Source organism: Cotesia glomerata, linkage group LG5, assembly GCF_020080835.1.
Source record: "Cotesia glomerata isolate CgM1 linkage group LG5, MPM_Cglom_v2.3, whole genome shotgun sequence".
NCBI lineage: Eukaryota > Metazoa > Arthropoda > Insecta > Hymenoptera > Braconidae > Cotesia > Cotesia glomerata.
This window is the reverse complement of record NC_058162.1, coordinates 676,658-694,323: the sequence shown is the minus strand read 5'-3', so window position 1 is coordinate 694,323 and position 17,666 is coordinate 676,658. Positions and strand designations below refer to the sequence as shown.

Genomic DNA, 17,666 nt, shown 5'->3' with positions numbered 1-17,666 from the left:
GGGGAAGGAGAATAATGAAGGAATTAAGAGAGTAAAAGAGAGATAATCTCGTGGAGGGAGTGAACAGGTGTATGATCTCGAGTAACTCATAAATGTTACTGTTTAGTTCGCGCCAAGCCATCGATGTGCTTTCATCAATAATTTTTTAATACTCGTAATTAGATCGATATTTTATGGATTAAATCGATAATCAAAAATTGGTAAGTGTCTTTATCTCCATAAAAATATAAAAAATATTTTATTTAATTATTAATCTTTATCATTTAAATCTTTAATTAATTTCAAGTGCTATCTTTATCAATCTTCAATTAATTAATTGTCGAGATAATATATTTTTTTTTATCAAATTAATCGTATAATAATTTATAAATGTACGCAGTAAAATAATCTAATCAAAAATATTTATTACTAATTATTAAAATTATTTATTCTAATGATCAATAATATAAACATAGCCTTGATTTAATTTAATTAAATAATTACGATGAATAAAATATAAAAAAAATTTTTTTTAGTGTTATATAAAGTGTAATTATCCAACTATACAAGTAATTAGTTGTAACAAACCATTGCGAAGGTCAAAATATGTCGCAATAAAAGCGAAAAAAATCTATGTTACTTAATAAGTTAATATAATTTTTAAATAAAGTAATCTTTTTAACCAAATTAAATAACGCGCAATCTCTAGCGTTTTCAGTATTAGTTTCAGTCGAGTGACCGATATAAAGACAAGACTGATGAACGTTTTAATTCAATATATATGTATATATTAACACATGATTAGTTAAGTATTGTGATGAAGTTTATCAACAAAACAAGTACTTTCTTAACAATGCAATGCAGATGTGTGCATAATTATTAAATAGTCTAGCAGTGAAGATTATAATAACATAAGTGTAAGATTTTATTTCTTTTATAAATTTAAATTAATGGCTAGATTAAAGGATTTTTATTTTTAATCATTTAAGGATTATCTCTGAATTATTCACCAAGTGAATATTATTTTATCTTGTCTAATTTTTAAGATAAAAAATTATAATAGAATAATTTAAATGCAAATATTTTGGAGAAACTATTCTTCAATTTTACAGAAGTAATGTTTAATCTTGACCTCTTTAAACTGAAAAGACATGTTGGCGGTCAAATACTTCTGGGTCCTTGACAAATTTAATTACTAAAGATTTTTTTTCCAATCAGGAATTATTTTTTACAAGACTATATAATATTAAAGTGATAAATAATAAACAAGAACAGTTTGTTTTTATTGCTATTTAGATTGGAAAAGTCTTTGAGTAATTATTACGACAGACATGGATAAAAAGTAAAGTTAATTGACCTAAGATTAGTATTTTACGGCTGAATATTTTTATAATTACATATAGATTTACTCGTTAGTTGATATTCAAGGATATCTTAAACATTTACTCTTATCTTCTATGTTAGTAGTCGTAAGTCATAACACAGCTTATAACTGAGCAATAAATTATGTGAGTAGATTTTAATTTCGATTAAAAAATATAATTTTTCTGCAATGACGTTATTTAAAAAAAAATACAATTAATACTTTTCACTTTTTTGTTTATCATTTTTAATTAAGGAAATCCAGGTTAATAATCCTGGGAATAAAAAATAAATATGACAAGTTGTTTGTACGTTTAAAATATTATTCTAATAAATATTTTAAATAAACAAAGAAGAAAAACTGTTATGATTATTTTCAGTACGATAATTATTACTTATCAGTATACTTTGAATTATTTATTATTGTATTCTTTTTTTATTTATTTATTAATTTGTATGAAATATTTTTTATAAATTTTTATAAATTTAAGTAAACCTTTATAGGTTTTATAAATTTTTTAAAATAACACAATTTTATATATTTTATAAGCTAATTTCTTTAACTATTACGAAGGACAGCGGAGAGAGGAAAACAGTTTTGATATCTGGTATTTATAAAACACGACTTAAAAAGCCTTACTGAGTCCTATTACATGGAACTGTCGTCTACTAAGGTAGTTTGTATTGTCAGGTGATTTATTAGTTGCCAAACAAACGTTAACTTTAAGCACATTAATCATAAGACGAATTTATTTACAATAAAAAATTACTATTTATTTTGTGCGTAACATTTAAAAATAATAATACTATAGTTAGCCGTTTTTTATTTATTTATTTTTTTTTTATTCATTAAATTAGAACTAAAGAATAATTTTTAAAAATTGCACTTAGAATTTTGGAATTTTCTACACGTCAATTATTTTTAATAATTTTTTCAATGGATGTCAATCAAAATATTTATTTTAATGTCATCAGTGACTTATAAAATTAAAGTAAAAAATATTTGACTATTTTTTGTTAATTAAAAAGTTTTTTTTTCAAAAATTATAGAAAAAAAATTAAATTTTTTATTTTTTAAAATATTTACACATTAATTTTTTTTGTCAATTTATTTGCTTAAAAAATTATTAAATTAATTTATGTGTGAGTTTTTCAAGCTCTTATCAAGAAAAAAAATATTTTTCTATGAAAACGTTTTCCGTGAAAGTCATGGACTGCGAAAAAAAATGTTTGGAGCGCTTATCTTATTCAAATATTTTAATAAATTATTTACTTTAATTTACATCATAAATGTAAAAATAATATGCAGTGATAGTGTAAAATTGTATGTTCAAGGACATTTTTAATTATCAATAAAAATAAATCTTTATTAATCTATTCTTAAAAAAAAAGTTGAAATAATTTTTTAGGATTAAGCAAGAATTTTTTGATTGAGGTTGAGGTTTATTTTTATAATTTAAAATGTCATATAACTGCAGTAATAATTATTACGTCGACTTTTTTTTGTCATAAATTAAGTCGTGAGATATTTTATTAGTGCTAATTTAATATTACTTTGTAATTAGACTGTTTGAAATTTTTAGCAAGATAAATATGTTAATTATTTATTTTAAATTATTTTTTACTGAAGTAAAATTTTTTATTTTCTCAGAAATTTAGCCAAAACTTTGTTACGTCCTTACGAATTAAAAATCCATGCACGTTTGTAATAATTGAGTCAACAAGGACATGAACTTTCCAATTCCAATTCACTTTTATCATTCGTGAAGATATATTATATAAACAACGCCTACTGAATTCTGATTAAATTATTTAATGTTTATTTAAAATATAATTATCTAATGTAAGTGTTTGTGGTTTGTAAACATTATTGAGGGTAATATAACATACTTATAATTATATCTACTAATTGGAGATATTATTATAAATTTACTTAATGTTATTTAGTAAACTCGCTATTATTTAGAAAATAATGTAATACTAGTTATTATTATCACTAATAAGATAATTTCTCAGACATACTCTATTATCTTTAAGTTTATTCTAGGAAATTATTATTATTAAATTAAATGAGTACATATTTGTTGATTAATAAAATTAGCAAATATTGATATATAATTACGCAGAATTTAAGGAAAACATTTTTATTTATTTATTTAACATGATTCTAAAATTAGCCGTTCAATAATTTTTGATTTTTTTTTTATTAATTAAATTAGAAATAAAATATTTTTTTTTAATTTCTCCGTTTGATTTTTTTTAAACAATTTTTTAATAAAATAAATTATTAAATTCAAAAAAATTTAGGAAAAATTAATTAAAAAAATTATTTTGAAGTTACCTTTTTTTTCTTCTTGTTCATTTCTTCCAAAAAGAAATAAAATTAATCTTGTTAATGATGATTATAGTTCATGATGGCAACAAAATTGTGGAAAGCCTTTTCTCGGAAAAGAATAGATGATGATATGGAAGGAAAAGGAGAATTAGCACGAGTGTTAGGTCTCTTTGATTTGACAGCATTAGGAGTCGGCGCGACATTGGGGTTAGGAGTCTACGTTCTAGCAGGGAGTGTAGCGAAGGACACTGCGGGACCAGCTGTCTGTATTTCATTTCTTATTGCTGCAGTCGCATCAGCCCTTGCAGGTAAAAAAATCACAAATTCATTTATTTTTCTAGTAAATTATATAAACAAAATAATAATATATAAGTAATAAAGTAATAATATAAATATTGTTTATTATCAGGCTTATGTTATGCTGAGTTTGCTTCGCGAGTACCTAAAGCAGGATCGGCTTATGTCTACAGCTATGTTACAGTTGGAGAATTTATTGCTTTTGTTATTGGCTGGAATTTAATTCTTGAATACGTGATTGGTAAGTTTTAAAAGCAAAGTAAAGTAACCTTCTTTCAAGTGCTAAATTTTTAATTTAATGATGAGCAGTCACTTGACAAATTGTTTTTTAAAAATTGCATTGAAAATTTTTTTTAATTCCTACATGTCAATATTTTTTATAATTTATTTATTTCTAATCTGTCAACTTCAGTGTAGTTTAATTAAACTTATAATTTGTATAGGTACAGCAAGTGTTGCTCGAGGTTTGAGTAATTACGTTGATTCTCTAATTGACAATAAAATGCGGAATTATTTTCATTCAATTATGCCAATAGAAGTGTCATTTCTTTCGGACTATCCGGATTTCTTCGCCTTCGGAGTGGTTATGTTGCTCATTGTTCTTCTGTGTGTTGGAGTTCAAGAATCTTCGTACCTCAATATGGGATTTACAGTTATTAACTTGACGACTATTTTAATTGTCATAGTTGCTGGATCTATTAAAGGTAATCTATCAAGTAATATTTAAAAATTAAGATTTTATTTTTGATTTTTTTTAATTAATTTAAAACTAAAGAAAATATTTTTTTTAAAATTACAAGTATAATTTTTTTAATTTTCTCCATTAAATTTTTTTTTTAAATTTTTCATTAAAATAAATTATAAAAATTTTCATTAATAAATTAATTTTTACACGCTTTTTATTAGCTTCACTTGTATGTCAGTTTGTCAGTTTGTCAGTTTGTCAGTTTGTCAGTTTGTCAGTTTGTCAGTTTGTCAGTTTGTCAGTTTGTCAGTTTGTCAGTTTGTCAGTTTGTCAGTTTGTCAGTTTGTCAGTTTGTCAGTATGTAACTCTCCTTCGCATAAAGAGACTACCATAATGATATTATTTAAATTTTGATTATTATCAACCTAGAACCCAGGTGATGACCTTCCTAGTCATCCTCTGATGACCATCCCGAAGTTATATCTCGAAACCAGGTGTTTTCCTCCGTAGGTTTTCATCGGGAATGGCACAAATAAACCCGTACATTAACCCGGAATCCTCTGATGACCATCCCGAAGTTATATTTCGAAACCAGGTGTTTTCCTCCGTAGGTTTTCATCGGGAATGGCACAGATAAACCCGTACATCAACCCGGAATCCTCTGATGACCATCCCGAAGTTATATCTCGAAACCAGGTGTTTTCCTCCGTAGGTTTTCATCGGGAATGGCACAGATAAATCCGTACATCAACCCGGAATCCTCTGATGACCATCCCGAAGTTATATCTCGAAACCAGGTGTTTTCCTCCGTAGGTTTTCATCGGGAATGGCACAGATAAACCCGTACATCAACCCGGAATCCTCTGATGACCATCCCGAAGTTATATCTCGAAACCAGGTGTTTTCTTCCGTAGGTTTTCATCGGGAATGGCACAGATAAACCCGTACATCAACCCGGAATCCTCTGATGACCATCCCGAAGTTATATCTCGAAACCAGGTGTTTTCCTCCGTAGGTTTTCATCGGGAATGGCACAGATAAACCCGTACATCAACCCGGAATCCTCTGATGACCATCCCGAAGTTATATTTCGAAACCAGGTGTTTTCCTCCGTAGGTTTTCATCAGGAATGGCACAGATAAACCCGTACATCAACCCGGAATCCTCTGATGACCATCCCGAAGTTATATTTCGAAACCAGGTGTTTTCCTCCGTAGGTTTTTTACACGCTTTATATTAGCTTCACTTGTATGTCAGTTTGTCAGTATGTAACTCTCCGTGGGTAATTTGCGCGCCTGAATATTTTTGATAATCAACAAATAATAGTTTAAAAACTAAAAATCACGCTTTTATAAATAAACCAAACTAAAAGTAAAAATAAATAATAGTTTAAAACTAAAAACACGCTTTTATAGAAAACCAAACTAAAAATAGAAAATAAATTTTAATAAATTTAAATTAAGAATAGTGTTAAAAATTTCAATAAATATAAATTAATAATAGTGTAAATAAAAAATGTATTTTATTTTAAAAAGCGTGGGGTGCATGGTGTCAATAGTTATAAATATTTTATTGACAGATATGAGTAGAGTGATTATCATTTTGATATCTTAAAAAGCACCCACGCTTTTTAAAATAAAATACATTTTTATTTACACTATTATTAATTTATATTTATTGAAATTTTAACACTATTCTTAATTTAAATTTATTAAAATTTATTTTCTATTTTAGTTTGGTTTTCTATAAAGCGTGTTTTTAGTTTTTAAACTATTAATTTTTGTTAAAATAATATTAAAGATAAAAAACTAAATGTTCTTGACATAAATTTGACAGCTGATCCAGCAAATTGGAGCATTGACCCGTCAACAATTCCTCCAGAAATCAAGAATCCTGGAACAGGTGGATTCATGCCTTTTGGAATAAGTGGAGTAATGATTGGAGCAGCCAAGTGTTTTTACGGATTTGTTGGTTTTGATGCTGTTGCTGCAACGGGCGAAGAAGCCAAAAATCCACAAAAAACAATTCCACTTGCAATAGTGATCTCTCTTGCTGTTATTTTTGCAGCGTATTTCTCCATTTCTACTGTTCTGACGATGATGTGGCCCTACTACTTACAAGTAACTTAACATCACTTATAATCACATTTAATAAATTAAATTTTAATCCAAATAAATATTAATAAAATACAGGATCCAGAAGCTCCATTTCCTTACGCATTCCAACAAATTGGTTGGCCAGCAATTATGTGGATTGTTAACGTCGGCGCTGTTTTTGCTCTTTGCACTAGTCTTCTTGGAGCAATGTTTCCACTTCCGAGAATTCTTTACGCGATGGGAAGCGATGGAGTAATTTTTAAATTTCTTGCTAAAGTACATCGGAAAACTCACACACCAATATTAGGAACTCTAGCATCTGGCTTATTAATCGGTACATCAATACTAAATAAAAAATTATTTTTTATAAACTATTATTTATATATTTTTTATAACTGTATTATTTTATTTAATTTTATTTTATTTTTCATTTAATAACTGTATTAATACTTTTTATGCCCAGGTTTGATGACTCTTATGTTCAATCTTGAACAACTAATCGACATGATGTCAATTGGTACTCTTTTGGCGTACACAATTGTCGCTATCTCCGTCCTTATTCTCAGGTACCAAAAGACAACTCATACCGTAAAATTACCTTCAAATACAATCCTAGAAAACAATTTATCATATTTAGATTGTTTTAAATTAATTTTTAATATTCACAACCAAAAAGTTGCCACTAAATTTTCAAGCAGAGTTGCAGGCTGGGCCGTTCTTCTCTTTTGTAAGCATTTCTTCTCAAATAATTATTTTTTTTCTATCTATTACAACTTACTCAAGCTTTTTTTTTTTTATTTATAGCATGTGCAGTATTTATCTTTTGCCTCATCCTTGCTCACACCACCTTCAACAGTGACCCGTTGGACATATTTATTTACATAATTTTAACTATAATTGGTCTAGTAATAATCTTCACAGTAATAGCTATAAGCAGACAACCAGTAGATCCTGTTTCAATAGCCTTCAAAGTAATTACATAAATTTTTTATTATTTTATACATCCAAATATTCAATAAATAAGCAAATTTTTTCATTTTAGGTTCCCTTTGTACCGATTGTACCGTGTTGCAGTATAATTATTAATCTTTGTCTTATGCTGCAATTAGATGTCTTCACTTGGATACGATTCGTCGTGTGGATGATTATAGGTATAAATAATTAATTGTAAATTTATAAAATTTTTTTTAATTAATTTGATAATTTTTTTTAGGATTTTGTATTTATTTCTTCTACGGTATTCGACATAGCTTACAAGGTCAACGAGATAGATTGTTAACTAATCCACCTCCTCATGCATATACGAATCCTGTAAAATTAGTAACTAAATTTTAAGAAAAAAATCATCAATTTTTTATTTATTTTATTTTTAAATTTAAACTTAAAAATTAGTTTAATAATTTTTATTAAAAAAAAAAACATTTAACATCATTTCATTTAAAATATTTTAGACTAAGGTAAAAAAGACCCAGTTATTGACACTTGCAATTTTATTCTAATGAAACAAATAAAATGTTCTCAAAAAACCAATTATTTTAAAATTTATATGTTTTATTTAATTAAAATAAAATTGCAAGTGTCAATAACTAGGTCAGTGTCAATAACTGGGTCTTTTACCTTAGAAATTATTTGTACGAAATCTCAGATGACTCCTCTTGCCTTTAACGTAATATATAAACAGCTTTTATTAACATTGACGCTACCGTTTTTTGACGGTCTAATTTTGTAAATACATTTTGTTATATAAAAGCATTTTATTTATTTTATATTGTATATTTTGTAAATAGTACAAAGAAGAATATATCTTTATATAAATAACTAATTTTAATCATAAATAATAAAAATATTCTTAAGATTTTATAAATTTTATATATGTCTAAAAAAATATTTATAATTAAAAACTAGTATTTTTACAATAATTTAAGATCATCTTCACATAAATTTATTGTTTAATAAAACAAAAATATGGTCAATAAAATCTGGTATATTTACCATAACAACTATTATAAATTCAATTATTCTCAAGCCTTGATAATAATTAATTACTCATTACAGTAGCATAGAGGAAAACGAATAAGGAAAAGAATAATTAATTACAGTATGAATAAAATGATAAATTATTTTCTCTGAAATTTTATAAGGCCTCATTCTTTCCTTAATATTTAAATTAAAAAAAATGCATTTATTATATTTTATTTTAATCTCACATTTTTATGTACACTTTCCTGAAAATATAAATAAAAATTTTTTTAATCTGTTTATGATGCGATTGTATGACACATAATTAATTTAGCCTCTTTTAAGACAAAGAATATTTGTTGATAATAAAAATTTTAATTACTAAATTTATATATAATCATTTACAGCCGAAAAATTATCAGTTTTGAAAACCCAATCACTTTTTTTTTTTTTATATAGATTAAGCTTTAAAATTGTTCATAAAGATTTGCTAGCGGGAGAATTATGTAATATGTTGTTTAATTAATGATAATGATAATAATTACTCCTCAGAATCTTATAATCCTGAAATTAAGATTAAGCTAAGTCATAAAAAGTCGCTGCTTTGTTACTTATCTAAAAAAGGAATATTGGTAAAAATTAATTTTTAAACTTAAAAAAAAAAAATTAATTTACAAAGTAAATAAAAAAAATTATTTCTTCTTTAGCATAAAAAAAAATGTATAAAATAATGATCTTATAATTAAAATAAAAATTTTTTTCTATTTCTTCTTTACATATTCTTAATATTTAACAAGAAGCCTTTTTAATATATCTTCAATAATTAATTTAATTGCTTTTTTAATTTATCATTTTAATTAATCTTCATTATTATTTTCAATATAAATTAATTAAAAAAAGGGTTGTAATAATTTACGCACAAATAATGGGAAGACATACTAAAACGTCACTATGATTACAGTAATTATTTCTTCTACCGGAAAAATATTTGTGAGTGTTTCATCAATTAAATTACGCAATCCATAGTTATTACCACAATAAAAAAATATTATAGAGGAAAATTTTATCAATGTTAAATGTAGACATGAGATATTTAATGATTACGATCGGGTCAATACGTATCTGACCAGGCTCTTGGTACATCAGTGTTTTTCAATAATTCTTACAAGTAACGAATAATGTTTTTACATAAATACTCACGTTCAAAAAAATAAAATCAAGTATCTTGGGATTACTCAAAGTGTAATTTCTGTTTTGTGAACAAAGTGTAATTTTTTTTTTAATGAAAGATGTTATTTAATGAACTATGCAAAGCCTTGACAAGAAAAAGAGTCGATGAGAACAATGACAAAAAGGGACAACTTGCAAGAGTGTTGGGTTTGTTCAATTTAGTTACATTAGGTGTTGGCTCGACTTTGGGGGTCGGTGTTTATGTTCTTACTGGATATTTAGCTAAAGAAGTAGCAGGACCCGCAGTTTGTTTGTCATTTTTAATCGCTGCTCTTGCATCATCTCTTGCAGGTAAAAAAAATTAATTTATTAAAAAATTTAATAAAAAAATTTTTTTATGTAGTAATTAGAAAAAATTATAAATAGGAATTTAAACAAATATTTTTTTTCATCAATTAAATTGTTATAAAAATTTTTAAATGTCAAGAAGAAATTTAATTTTAATAAAATTATTTATTTGCTGAAATTAAAAAAAAATTTTATTTCTTCCCTGAAGAAATATTAATTTTTTGTCAGAACAATATTAATTTATTGAAAAAAAAAAAAATTATTTTAGGATTATGCTATGCAGAATTTGCTGCCAGAGTTCCAAAAGCAGGATCTGCATATGTTTACAGCTATGTCACAGTCGGCGAGATCATTGCTTTTATTATCGGATGGACGTTGGTTCTCGAATACGTCATCAGTAAGTTATATATATTAAAAAAAAAAAAAAAAAAAAAAAAAAAACTCGTCAGTATAAATATAAATAGTAACTAATTATTACAAATTAACAAGTTGCAGCCAGCGTAGCTCGTAGTTTAAGTATTTACATTGATTCCTTTATTGACGATGCGATGAAGAAATTCTTTCAGTCAACAATGCCGATAAAAATATCTTTCCTCTCGGATTATCCGGATTTTTTCGCCTTCAGCTTGATTATGTTCATTTCAATTATACAATGCACAGGCGTAAAAAAATCATCTTATTTCAATACCATTGCAACAATTACCAATTTGTTGACTATTTGCATTGTAATTATTTCAGGTTGCACTAAAGGTAAAAAATTTTTTTCTAATTTATAATTACTTAATATAAAATTTATTTTTTATAGTTTATATTATGATTAAAAATGAGCATTTTTGTGACAAGAATTTTATTTGTTGTAAATTTTAAACAATTTTATTTCTTCAGTGAAGAAATAAAATAGTTTATTTAAAATTATTATTAAGAAGAAATGTCTAATGTTTTTATTTTAAATACACTGACAGAAAAAATTTATTTCTTGTCACAAAAATGTCTATATTTTTAAAAAGAAATTTTTTCTCTTAATTATAAAACTGTAAATATTTAATAGTTGATGTTAATAATTGGTACCTTGAGGCGAAAGACATTCCTGCTAATGCTACAAAACCAGGAGCAGGCGGATTCATGCCTTTTGGAATGAGCGGCGTAATGGCCGCTACAGCAAAATGCTTTTTTGCGTTTGTTGGATTCGACGCTATTGCGACGACCGGAGAAGAAGCCAAAAATCCCCAAAGAAATATTCCTTTTGCAATTATTACTTCTCTTTTAATTTGCTGTTTAGCTTACTTTTCAGTCTCAGTTGTTTTAACTATGATGTGGCCTTACTATGACCAAGTAATTTACAATTAATCACTTCTAAATATCCAAACACTTGACAATTTTTTTATTTTCTTCCAAAATGAACTAGAAAATTATTTATAAAAAATTGCACTTAGCTTCTTAAGATGTAATTTTTAAAATAAATTTTCCTTGCTATAATTTATTAGTTAAAAAATTTATAAAAATTGTCAGTGTCTCAATTTATAATAAAATTAGAGTTTTTTTTTTGATTTATTAAATTAGAACTAAAATAATATTTTTTACTGAACTTAGAACCCAGAAACTCCGTTCCCATACGTATTTAAGCAATTAAACTGGCCTGTAATTTTATGGATAGTAAATATCGGTGCTATATTCGCATTTTGTACCTGTTTATTCGGTGGATTATTTTCTTTACCAAGAATTTTATACGCAATGGGCAGCGATGGGATTATTTTCAAGTTTTTGAGTAATGTCAATAAAAAAACTAAAACTCCAGCAATAAGCATTTTATGCTCTGGATTATTTTCAGGTAAACGTTACTAACCATCAAAGACTAAAATTAAATTACAATAATATTTTTTTATTTTTTTCAAGGTTTTATTTCCCTGATATTTAATTTAAGCCAGCTTATGGACATGCTGTCGGTTGGTACACTCTTAGCTTATACCATGGTTTCAATATGTGTTATTATCTTGCGGTATCAAAAAACTGTTAACACTGAAGAATCTAATATCAATATCAGTCAAGATGATTCTAATTTTTATAAAAAAATATTCAACATCAACAACAAGAAAGTCGCTACTGAAGATACCAGTAAAATTGCAACTTGGGGGGTTGTTTTATTTTGTAAAGTATTTTTTTTTTTTTTTTAACTAATATAAAACTTGTACTTACTTTTAATTCTATTTAACTATTTATGCAGCGATTCTGGTATTTATTTTCGGGGTGACTAGCTATCATGTAGAGCTTCACAACGATGCCAAAAATTTATTAGGTTTTATTTTTTTAACTACTATTGTTGTCATGATTGTTCTCACTGTTACTGCCATCGGAAGACAACCTGTTAATTCAGCGAGACTCAGTTTTAAGGTAAATTAAAATTTAAGTACCAGATATTTGATAATTTTTTGAGAAATAAATTACTGCAAAAAAAATTGACCTAAAAAAATTTATAAAATAAAAAAATTGAATTTTTTGTCTTCTATTTCTTCTTTTTTAAATAAATTTTTTTTTTAGGTTCCACTGGTCCCTTTCATACCTTGCTGCAGTATATTTGTAAATATTTTTCTCATGATTCAGCTGGATATTTTTACTTGGCTCAGATTAATAATATGGTTAATTTTAGGTAAAAAATTAAAAATAATTTTTTAATAATAGTACTAATAAAAATAATTATTTTTTCAGGATTTTGCATTTACTTTTTTTATGGAATTCGTCACAGCGTTCAACGCAGCAAAGATAATCAAAAAAATTATCATAATAATACTTTAGCGACTATAAATACTCCATTTTAAGTAATTATTAAGACTTCTGTTTTATTTTTGTATGTAAGAATTAAAAATTCAATTTATAATAATATAATACAAATATTTCTTTTGATCTTTTAACTTTTTTAATAATTTAAATATTTATACATAATCATTCATATTTAAATATTATCCTGATTTTTTTAGTATTTATACCTTTGTATGATTTATCTAATTTTCTTAGAAAAAAAAAAATTGATATTTTATTTTTAAACTAAATTTATTAATAAAATAATTGCAATTATATCCTTTATACTTACACGTAATATTTTTTGGCGTAACTTTAAATCACGTGTTCAATTGCGTTGATAAAAAATATATTACACTTTATTTCTTCCTTAAAATTTTAATAATATTTTTTATTAAAATAAATTTTATTTTATTTCTTTGCAAAAAATAAAAATGGAATACTGTAAATTTTATTACAATTTAATTTTTAATTTACATAAAATAATAATAATATGCAAATCTTTTCATACTGTAAAAGGATAATCTAGTACTTGTAAAATATTTTTTTCCTCATTCCTTTTATACTGCGCTCAAGTATACAAACTAATTTCTGATGATCTAATTAGATATTTTTGTTTGAATTAAAATAGTTATTTGGTTAACGATAAATAAATTATAACTTATCGTAATTTTAATCTCCTATTTATAAAAAGGCTTTTAATTTATTTCTTCTTAAGAATTCATTAGTCTTACTAAATCGTTGAGTGCTCGATTGCTTATCACATTAACTAATTTTAAAAGCGAAATTTATTCATTTTATTTAACTTATCAAATAACGTTTCAGGGGCAGGACTATAAAAGAAAAATATAAAAAAAAAACATAATTCAATACGTGACGATAGTTAAGATAAGAGTAATAAATGTGAGACTAAAGATGATTGTAAGCATATCCAAAATACGTCAGCAAATAAATAATAATCTTGTGTTTAACTGACTAACGAACATTTTTTTGTGTCATACAAAGACTTTTCATTCTTTATATTGAAGTTGAAGCCACCAGTGTTAAAATAAAAAAAAATTGTTATTCTAAAAGTTATTAAAATTTTAATTTTTAATTAATAGTCTTAAAAAAAATAAAATAAAATATTTTACAAGTTCCTTTTTCAGTATTAAAATATTTACAAATTATTATTTTAAGTAAATTAATCAATAATTTAAATAAAAAATTTATTTATAATAAAATTTATAAGAATATTTTATTTTAATTTTTTAAAATAAAAATTATTTCAATAGAAATTATTGTTGTTAAAATTTTAAGTAATTTAACACATGATTAAAAATTACGCGAAGAAATAGTACGTGTAAGTATAAAAGATTTAATTTTAATTATTTTATTAATAAATTTAGTGTTTAAAAATAAACTATAAATTTTTTTTTTTTTTATTTATTTTCTAAGAAATGAGAAGAAATAAATATTAAAAAAATGTTTAAATAAAATTATTTAATATATTTTTGTCTTACCAAATAATTGTAGATAAAATATAGATTTTAAATAATTAAATAAAAGCCAGAACTGATTGACTTGGTGTTTATTTATAAAATTGGTAGTATATGTTATTAAAACGCTTGTTACATTATGCAATTTGCATTAAAAGCTGTTGCTAAATATTATATTCAAACGTTATTTGGTGGGACGCAAGCGCAGAAGATCCTAAACGGTCAACGTAACTAATGTCATTCTCTCAAATGAACAGGGTAATCGAGAATCAATTGAGACAATTGGCATCACGCTAATTTAGTCTGATTGTTCAATTTTAGTTGGCTATTTAAATGTTAAAATTTTAATTTATATTAATTAAGTGATTTTTAACAAAATATTTTATTTATTTTATTATTTCTTCATGCCTAGGCTAAAACAAGAAGATATTGTTATAAATATTAAAAGTGCTTTAAATTACGCAAGATGTCAACGAAATTGTGGAAAGCACTGACCAGGAAGAGAATCGACAGGGATTTAGAGGGCAAAGGTAAATTAGCAAGAGTCCTGGGCTTGTTTGATCTCACAGCACTAGGAGTCGGCGCTACTTTGGGATTGGGAGTTTATGTCCTTGCCGGAAGCGTTGCCAAAGCAACTGCTGGCCCCGCTGTTTGTGTTTCGTTTCTTATTGCCGCTATTGCGTCAGCTCTCTCAGGTAAACAATTCAAATAAAATTATAATAGTCTTCATTTTTATTTTTTATCCTAAAATTAGCAGACATTGGACTATTTTTTAATTTTTTAATCAATAAAAATTAAGAAAAAAGTTGCACTTAATTTTTTTCAATAAAAAATTTCTAAAAATTTTTAAATGTCAGCTAAATTACTTTTAATTATAAATTTAGGAATGTGCTATGCCGAATTTGCTTCACGTGTCCCCAAGGCAGGCTCGGCTTACGTTTACAGCTATGTAACAATCGGCGAATTTGTAGCTTTTGTAATCGGGTGGAATCTCATCCTCGAGTATGTAATCGGTAAGTGTTTCAGAATAAAATTAAGTATTTTTATTTTTTATCAATTAATGTTATTTTTCATTAAAGCGACCGCAAGTGTAGCTCGAGGGCTGAGCAATTACGTTGATTCCTTGATTGATAATCAAATGAAGATTTATTTTCAATCAGTCATGCCAATAAATGTGTCATTTCTCTCAAAATATCCAGACTTTTTTGCCTTTTCCGTCGTCATGCTTCTCTCTGTGCTTCTATGTATAGGCGCACAGGAATCTTCGTATCTTAATATGGGATTTACAGCTGTAAATTTGACGACAGTTTTAGTCGTCATTGTTGCGGGTTCAATAAAAGGTAGATAAATTTTAATTATTATCTATAAATTAAATAATTAATTAAATAATTGACTTGTAATTAATTAAATAATTTTGACAGCTAATCCAGCAAATTGGAATATCGACCCTTCAACAATTCCTCCCGAATTTAAAAATGCTGGAACAGGTGGATTTATGCCTTTTGGAATAAGTGGAGTAATGATTGGAGCAGCCAAGTGTTTTTATGGATTTGTTGGTTTTGACGCTGTTGCTGCAACGGGCGAAGAAGCCAAAAATCCACAAAAAACAATTCCACTTGCAATAGTGATCTCTCTTGCTGTTATTTTTGCAGCGTATTTCTCCATTTCTACTGTTCTTACAATGATGTGGCCCTACTACTTACAGGTAACTAAACACCACTTTCTTCAATCACATTTAATAAATTAAATATTAATCCAAACAAATATTAATAAAATCCAGGATACAGAAGCACCACTTCCTTATGCATTCCAACAAATTGGTTGGTCATCAATAAAGTGGATCGTGAATCTCGGAGCTGTTTCAGCTCTCTGCACTAATCTTCTAGGCTCGATGTTTCCACTTCCAAGAATTCTTTACGCCATGGCAAGTGACGGTGTGATGTTTAAGTTTCTTTCAAAAATTCACGACAAAACTCGCACTCCAATTTGTGGAACTTTAGTTTCTGGAGTTTTTATAGGTTTGTAGCTAAAAATATTAAACCAACAATTTTTTATTTATAAAATATTTTTTATCTTATTTTAGGTCTCATGACTCTTATGTTCGACTTGGAACAATTGATCGACATGATGTCAATCGGTACTCTCTTAGCGTACACCATAGTCGCTATTTCCGTCCTTGTTCTCAGGTATCAAAAAACAACACAAGGTGTCAAGATATCTACAAATTCGATATCCGAACAACGTCCAACTCCTCTTGAATATTTCAAACAAATTTTTAACGTTGACAATCAAACAGTTACCAGCGATTTTTCTAGTGAGATTGCCAGCTGGGGAATTGTTGTTTTTGGTAATATAAAAATATTTAATATTATTTTTTTTAAATTATTTTTTTTATTTATTTTTTATTTTAATACAGCCTCAGCAGCATTTATGTTTGGTTTAATTCTTAATTCAGTACACTTTGATGATAGTGCAATTAATATTTTCCTTTACGTTGTTTTAATTGTTATAAGTATAATTATTGTTGTTACTGTGTTTGCTATTAGTAGACAACCTATTGATCCAATAAAACTCGCTTTTAAGGTAATTTGTTTTTAATTAATAAATTTTTAAATAAATTTTTTTTTTAATAAATAATTTTTAATTTTTTTTAGGTACCGCTGGTTCCATTCGCGCCTTGTCTTAGTATATTCATAAATTTATTTTTAATGCTTCAATTAGACGTTTTTACATGGATTAGGTTTGCTGTATGGATGGTTATCGGTAATTATATTTTTTATTTTTATAGTTATAAAAAATTCAAGTAATTTTTATTAATGTTGTCTAGGTTTTTGTATCTACTTTTTCTATGGAATTAAACATAGTTTACAAGGTCAAAAAAATATCGCACGACTTCTCGACACTCCATTGCAATAAAATATTTCTAAGTTATTTTATAACTCTTTTACGTTTTCATTAATATCATTGAATGACTTTTTAATTAATATTTTGTAAATATATTACATTAAGTATTAATATGTATCTAATAAATTTCAGATTATAATATTTATAATTGGTTTTATTTTAGCAGTGACAGTATAAAAATAATCCATTGAAACATAAATTTTTATCGATAATAAAATTAATAGTGATAATAGTAATAATTAAAATGACTTATTTTACAA

At 25.8% G+C, this 17,666-nt stretch overlaps 3 protein-coding genes across 9 annotated transcripts; all 3 read left to right on the top strand.

Annotated features, from left to right (window-relative positions):
• Positions 1 to 44: 44 nt before the first annotated feature.
• Positions 45 to 8,144, top strand: LOC123265339 (cationic amino acid transporter 3-like). Of its 4 annotated transcripts, none has more exons than XM_044729041.1 (10): positions 45 to 200; positions 3,750 to 3,984; positions 4,086 to 4,214; positions 4,417 to 4,677; positions 6,495 to 6,778; positions 6,851 to 7,088; positions 7,218 to 7,481; positions 7,559 to 7,725; positions 7,797 to 7,905; positions 7,968 to 8,143. In XM_044729041.1, the coding sequence occupies exons 2-10, from the start codon at positions 3,753 to 3,755 to the stop codon at positions 8,087 to 8,089; spliced, it is 1,806 nt and encodes a 601-aa protein (XP_044584976.1). In that variant the 5' UTR covers positions 45 to 200; positions 3,750 to 3,752; the 3' UTR covers positions 8,090 to 8,143. The 4 variants fall into 4 exon arrangements, 3 of the variants coding, with proteins under 3 accessions (XP_044584976.1, XP_044584977.1, XP_044584978.1); XM_044729042.1 differs by lacking the exon at positions 45 to 200 and adding an exon at positions 568 to 896 and having other exon boundaries at positions 7,968 to 8,144; XM_044729043.1 differs by lacking the exon at positions 45 to 200 and adding an exon at positions 1,041 to 1,487 and having other exon boundaries at positions 7,968 to 8,144.
• Positions 8,145 to 9,662: 1,518 nt separating this feature from the next.
• On the top strand, positions 9,663 to 13,953 carry LOC123265340 (cationic amino acid transporter 3-like). 2 transcript variants are annotated; one of them, XM_044729044.1, is made up of 10 exons: positions 9,664 to 10,234; positions 10,500 to 10,628; positions 10,721 to 10,981; positions 11,280 to 11,563; positions 11,822 to 12,059; positions 12,125 to 12,376; positions 12,453 to 12,619; positions 12,767 to 12,875; positions 12,935 to 13,044; positions 13,850 to 13,953. In XM_044729044.1, the coding sequence occupies exons 1-9, from the start codon at positions 10,003 to 10,005 to the stop codon at positions 13,042 to 13,044; spliced, it is 1,782 nt and encodes a 593-aa protein (XP_044584979.1). In that variant the 5' UTR covers positions 9,664 to 10,002; the 3' UTR covers positions 13,850 to 13,953. The 2 variants fall into 2 exon arrangements, with proteins under 2 accessions (XP_044584980.1, XP_044584979.1); XM_044729045.1 differs by lacking the exon at positions 13,850 to 13,953 and having other exon boundaries at positions 9,663 to 10,234; positions 12,935 to 13,048.
• On the top strand, positions 13,027 to 17,592 carry LOC123265342 (cationic amino acid transporter 2-like). Of its 3 annotated transcripts, none has more exons than XM_044729048.1 (10): positions 13,027 to 13,044; positions 14,915 to 15,197; positions 15,387 to 15,515; positions 15,582 to 15,842; positions 15,924 to 16,207; positions 16,283 to 16,520; positions 16,586 to 16,849; positions 16,919 to 17,085; positions 17,157 to 17,265; positions 17,330 to 17,592. In XM_044729048.1, the coding sequence occupies exons 2-10, from the start codon at positions 14,969 to 14,971 to the stop codon at positions 17,416 to 17,418; spliced, it is 1,770 nt and encodes a 589-aa protein (XP_044584983.1). In that variant the 5' UTR covers positions 13,027 to 13,044; positions 14,915 to 14,968; the 3' UTR covers positions 17,419 to 17,592. The 3 variants fall into 3 exon arrangements, with proteins under 3 accessions (XP_044584983.1, XP_044584981.1, XP_044584982.1); XM_044729046.1 differs by lacking the exon at positions 13,027 to 13,044 and adding an exon at positions 14,317 to 14,366; XM_044729047.1 differs by lacking the exon at positions 13,027 to 13,044 and adding an exon at positions 14,753 to 14,837.
• The last annotated feature ends 74 nt before the right edge of the window (positions 17,593 to 17,666 follow it).